This window comes from Chiloscyllium plagiosum, chromosome 29 (assembly GCF_004010195.1).
Source record: "Chiloscyllium plagiosum isolate BGI_BamShark_2017 chromosome 29, ASM401019v2, whole genome shotgun sequence".
Classification (NCBI taxonomy): domain Eukaryota; kingdom Metazoa; phylum Chordata; class Chondrichthyes; order Orectolobiformes; family Hemiscylliidae; genus Chiloscyllium; species Chiloscyllium plagiosum.
Window position 1 is genome coordinate 9,614,878 of NC_057738.1, and position 6,000 is coordinate 9,620,877.

Sequence of the window (6,000 nt, forward strand, 5' to 3'; positions counted from 1 at the left end):
TGTACATGCTATTTTTCTAACAATATTAGATAGTACAGCACAGGAATATTGTATAGATATACACACTACACCTTGATGGCCATGAGTTTGAATTTTATTATCATGTTTACTATGAGATACTTAAACTAATGTCTCATTAAAAAGTCCATAATCAAAAATAGAAGGCACAAGGTTAATTCAAGTATACAAATCCAAGTGCAACTCATTTTAGGCTTGAACTCACCTCGCCGAATTGATACCCCAAGATGCTTTATATTGGAGATACAGCCATTCTGCTCTCATTAAAAATAATACCATAATAACCTTGAGTGATGCTGTGCTGTTCTTTATTAATGTTAAAAAAATCCCAAGCATTAAAGGGCCAAAGGTTAAATAAAGGTAATTATGAGGGCATGAGAGAGGAACTGACGAAAATAGACTGGAAGCAGAGCCTAGCAGGGAAGACAGTAGAGAATAATGGCAGGGGTTTCTGAGTAAAATTGAGGACACTGTACAGAGGTTCATCCCCAAGAAGAGAAAGATTATCCGGGGAGGGATTAGACAGCCATGGCTGACAAAGGAAGTCAGGAAATCTATCAAAGAAAAAGAGAGATCCTATAAAGTGGCCAAGAGCACTGGGAAATCAGAAGATTGGGAAGGCTACAAAAACAAACAGAGGATAACAAAGAGAGAAATAAGGAAAGCTTTCTGTGCAGTGCTCAGGATCCCTGGCTGATTTCCCCTTTTTCGAATTAATTAATAGATTGTACGTGTTGCTGGCTGGCCACCGTTTGTTGCCCATCCCGACGTGCCGCTGAGGTGGTGGTGGTTAGCTGCTTCTTGAATATCGCCCTCCTGTGCTGCAGGGAGGCTGACAATGCTATTCAAGAGGGGCTTCCAGGACTTTCACCCAGTGACACAGAAGGAACAGCATTGTCTTTCCAGGTCAGGATGGGAAGTGGCTCAGTGGGGAATTTGCAGATAGTGCTGTCCTTCGCGTTCCAGGTTGGAGCGGACGTGTGTTTGGAAAGTTCTCTATAAAGAGCTCTGGTGAATTTCTGCGGTGCATCTTGTAGATGATACACACTGCTGCGACTGAACGCAGTGATAGAAGGAGGGTTTGCTCGTGGATGTAATACCAATCAAACGGGTTGTTTTGTCCTGGATGGTAGGAGACAGTGAGGGCTGCAGATGCTGGAGATCAGAGCTGAAAAATATGTTGCTGGAAAAGTGCAGCAGGTCAGGCAGCATCCAGGGAGCCGTGAAGAAGGGGTCATGCCCGAAACGTCGATTCTCCTGCTCCTTTGGTGCTGCCTGACCTGCTGCGCTTTTCCAGCAACACATTTCTCAGTTTTGTCCTGGATGGTGTCAAACCTCTTAGTCATAATCATACAGCACGGAAACAGACCCTTCGGTTCAACCAGTCCATGCCAAACATAATCCCAAACTAAGCTAGTCCCTCCTGCCTGTATTTGGCCAATATCCTTCCAAACCTTTCCTGTTCATGGCCTTATGCCTTTCTGTAGCTGTGATTAGCAATGCTACACCCCCTCCTTTTTTTGTGTTCTCCCTGTTCTTTTTAAATGTTCTAAACCCTGCAATATCAAGCAACCGTTCCTGCCCCTGTGACACCCACGTTTCCGTGATTGCCACAACATCACAGCATCAAGTACTGGCCCATGCTCTAAGTTCATCCCTCTTATTTCAGACACGCCTTGCGTTATATCAGACACACTTTAACCAACCCTTTGGTTCAGTGAAAAACCTTCCTGATAGATTCACTACATCCTGTCACAGTCCCATCAACGACTACCACCCCCCCCCCCTCTCAAATACGTAGCTCTGGCTCCCACGCCCTTGTCAAACTAGTTTAAACCCTCCCGAACCACACAAACAAATCTCCCACCCACACTAGGTGCAAACTTGATGCAAACTTCAAAGAATTCTGTACCTGAACCCCTCGGCCTGTCAGTTCTACAACACTGCCCAAGGCCCTCCGTTTAGTTGTGTCAATCTTGTCTTTGTTCATGGTACCAAAGTGTAGTACCTTCATATTGTTGGAGCTGCACTCATCGAGGCAGAGAGGTGCAGCCTAACCCAAGGGAAGTGTTCAGGAGCAGGAACCCTAGCCGATTTTCCCTCTCTCTAACCTAGAGGTCAGTGGTTACTGATCAGGAGCAGGAACCCTAGCTGATTTTCCCTCTCTCTAACCTAGAGGTCAGTGGTTACTGATCAGGAGCAGGAACCCTAGCTGATTTTCTCTCTCTGTAACTCAGGGGTAAGTGGTAAGTGGTTAGTGATCAGGAGCAGGAACCCTGGTTGATTTCCCCTCTCTGTAACTCAGGGGTCAGCGGTTAGTGATCAGGAGCAGGAACCCTAGCTGATTTTCTCTCTCTGTAACTCAGGGGTAAGTGGTAAGTGGTTAGTGATCAGGAGCAGGAACCCTGGTTGATTTCCCCTCTCTGTAACTCAGGGGTCAGCGGTTAGTGATCAGGAGCAGGAACCCTGGTTGATTTCCCCTCTCTGTAACTCAGGGGTCAGCGGTTACTGATCAGGAGCAGGAACCCTGGTTGATTTCCCCTCTCTGTAACTCAGGGGTCAGCGGTTACTGATCAGGAGCAGGAACCCTGGTTGATTTCCCCTCTCTGTAACTCAGGGGTCAGCGGTTACTGATCAGGAGCAGGAACCCTGGTTGATTTCCCCTCTCTGTAACTCAGGGGTCAGCGGTTACTGATCAGGAGCAGGAACCCTGGTTGATTTCCCCTCTCTGTAACTCAGGGGTCAGCGGTTACTGATCAGGAGCAGGAACCCTGGTTGATTTCCCCTCTCTGTAACTCAGGGGTCAGCGGTTACTGATCAGGAGCAGGAACCCTGGTTGATTTCCCCTCTCTGTAACTCAGGGGTCAGCGGTTACTGATCAGGAGCAGGAACCCTGGTTGATTTCCCCTCTCTGTAACTCAGGGGTCAGCGGTTACTGATCAGGAGCAGGAACCCTGGTTGATTTCCCCTCTCTGTAACTCAGGGGTCAGCGGTTACTGATCAGGAGCAGGAACCCTGGTTGATTTCCCCTCTCTGTAACTCAGGGGTCAGCGGTTACTGATCAGGAGCAGGAACCCTGGTTGATTTCCCCTCTCTGTAACTCAGGGGTCAGCGGTTACTGATCAGGAGCAGGAACCCTGGTTGATTTCCCCTCTCTGTAACTCAGGGGTCAGCGGTTACTGATCAGGAGCAGGAACCCTGGTTGATTTCCCCTCTCTGTAACTCAGGGGTCAGCGGTTACTGATCAGGAGCAGGAACCCTGGTTGATTTCCCCTCTCTGTAACTCAGGGGTCAGCGGTTACTGATCAGGAGCAGGAACCCTGGTTGATTTCCCCTCTCTGTAACTCAGGGGTCAGCGGTTACTGATCAGGAGCAGGAACCCTGGTTGATTTCCCCTCTCTGTAACTCAGGGGTCAGCGGTTACTGATCAGGAGCAGGAACCCTGGTTGATTTCCCCTCTCTGTAACTCAGGGGTCAGCGGTTACTGATCAGGAGCAGGAACCCTGGTTGATTTCCCCTCTCTGTAACTCAGGGGTCAGCGGTTACTGATCAGGAGCAGGAACCCTGGTTGATTTCCCCTCTCTGTAACTCAGGGGTCAGCGGTTACTGATCAGGAGCAGGAACCGAAGAGCACCTCATCTTCCGCCTAGGAACCCTCCAACCACAAGGGATGAACTCAGATTTCTCCAGTTTCCTCATTTCCCCTCCCCCCACCTTGTCTCAGTCAAATCCCTCGAACTCAGCACCGCCTTCCTAAACTGCAATCTTCTTCCTGACCTCTCTGCAACCACCCCACTCCGGCCTATCATCCTCACCTTGACCTCCTTCCACCTATCGCATTTCCAACGCCCCTCCCCCAAGTCCCTCCTCCCTACCTTTTATCTTAGCCTGCTGGGCACACCCTCCTCATTCCTGAAGAAGGGCCTATGCCCGAAACGTCGATTCTCCTGTTCCCTGGATGCTGCCTGACCTGCTGCGCTTTTCCAGCAACACCTTTTCAGCTCTGATCTCCAGCATCTGCAAACCTCACTTTCTCCTGACTGGGACCTCTTTCCCTGGTGTGTAGGAGGCTGAGGGGGTTTATAAAATCATGAGGGGCATAGAGAAAAGGTGAATAGCAAAAGTCTTTTCTCCACGGTAGGGGAGTTCAAAACTCGAAGGCAAAGGTTTAAGGTTGGGGAGGGACCTGAGGGGCAATGTTTTCACATATACGGTGGTGCACGTATGAAATGAGCTGTCAGGGGAAGTGATGCAGTCGGGTCCAAGTCCACCATTAAGAAGATCTTTGGATTGGTACATGTTTAGGAAGGGTTTCGAGGGATATGGGTCAAACGCAGGCAAATGGGACTCATTCCGTTTAGGAAACCTGGTTGGCAGGGTTCGGCTGAAAGGTCTATTTTCCGTATTATATGACTCTATGATTTCCTCTCTCTCTGAATCAGGGGTCAGTGGACAGAGATCAGGAGCAGGAACCCTGGCTGACTGCCCTTCTCTATAACTTGGGGTGCCAATGTCAGTTGTAGAATGGCTAAAATCGACCAACTTATGTTTAGTGTACATGACTGGAACGGCCTGGTCTTGTTCAAGGTTTTGTGACTGAGCAACTAACTGGAAAAGGCAGTCAGCAGATCCCAGTCCTGTGTGAAAAGGGTGGGGATGATTGTACATGGATAAACGATTAAAGTGAACAATACCACCGAGAGAATAATGCAGGATTCTCACTTTGACCGTGCACGAGGCCAACACTCACCAACTTGTACTTGTCTGGTACTCCCTTACGGGTCAGAGCCTCCATCAGTGAGGCCAGGTTACTGTTGCTGTGACATTTGTAACGCAGAGCGTAGAGCATCACCAGCCTCACTGCATCCAAGTCCGACACTTTGGGATTCTGCAGCAGCTTCCTCACATTCTGCAAACCATCGAGAGAGAGAGAGAAACTTACTTCAGCAATAATCCCAGTCCCACCTCCAAACACAAACACCATGGCTAGATCCAAATCTGACTCACCGAATGGCAGAGGTGTTACGATGCAGAACGAGGCCTTTCGGGCCATCACGACTGTACTGACCCTCTGAACATTTTGACTTTGTGCCATCCCCTGCCCATTATTCCACATGAATGTCCTCTGGAATGCCTCAACTGAACCTTGCCCCACCACACTTCCAAGCATTGCATTCCAGACCCTAGCTTCATGCTGCGTGACAAAATGGTTTCCCCCTTCCTTATCCTACAGCAGATAGTGTCTGTTGCTGTCACTATCTCAATGGTAGGCACAACATATCTAACACTAGACGGCATGAATTTAAAGTGAGGGGGGAAAGTTCAAACGAGATGTGAGGGACAGGTTTTGTTTTTACACAGAGTCTGCAACACACTGCTAGGGCTGGTGCTGCAGAGAGATATGACAGGCCTTTTAGATAAGCACATCAATAAGCGAGGAATAGGGGAGATATGGACAACGGACAGGCAGAAGGGATTCGTTTAACTTGGCTTCATGGTCAGTGCAACATTGGGGTGGAAAGGCCTTTTCCTGCGCTGTTCTATGGTTTAACATGAAGACCTACCTCCACCACCTAGCCCAACTCCTGCACCTCTGCATGTCACAGAATCTCCACTTCAGTTCGTGATTAATAATCCACCAATTTTTCCGAACTTCGAGAAAAACACTACCCATCAATAAGAGGTGGCTGAAATGGTGGGCTGCTGACTTGAAGAAAGAGCTTGTAGCAGGTGGGACTAGATTGGGTTGGGATATCTGGTCGGCATGGACGGGTTGGACCGAAGGATCTGTTTCCATCTCTCTGTACATCTCTCTGACTCGATGTGTGGCGGGTGTTGACGTGGCTACTGGTTTCCCAGAGCTGCCGACATGCAGTTGTGCAGGGAGTAGTGAGAGACAATGAGAGTGAAATTTTAGCCTCCAGATCTGGAAGTGAGGAGCAAGGAAACTGCATGTGGCCTTTGAAGAGACAGAATGTCAGA

The 6,000-nt window shown here is 48.8% G+C and overlaps 1 protein-coding gene across 1 annotated transcript in view; it reads right to left on the bottom strand.

Moving 5' to 3' along the window:
* The window catches only part of nup153 (nucleoporin 153), a 75,110-nt gene extending 70,039 nt beyond the window's left edge, over nucleotides 1–5,071 (bottom strand). Inside the window, exon 1 of the mRNA XM_043718942.1 lies at nucleotides 4,741–5,071. Within this exon, the coding sequence (XP_043574877.1) occupies nucleotides 4,741–5,071 (331 nt within the window). The remainder of the gene's footprint in view (nucleotides 1–4,740) is intronic.
* Between the last annotated feature and the right edge of the window lie 929 nt (nucleotides 5,072–6,000).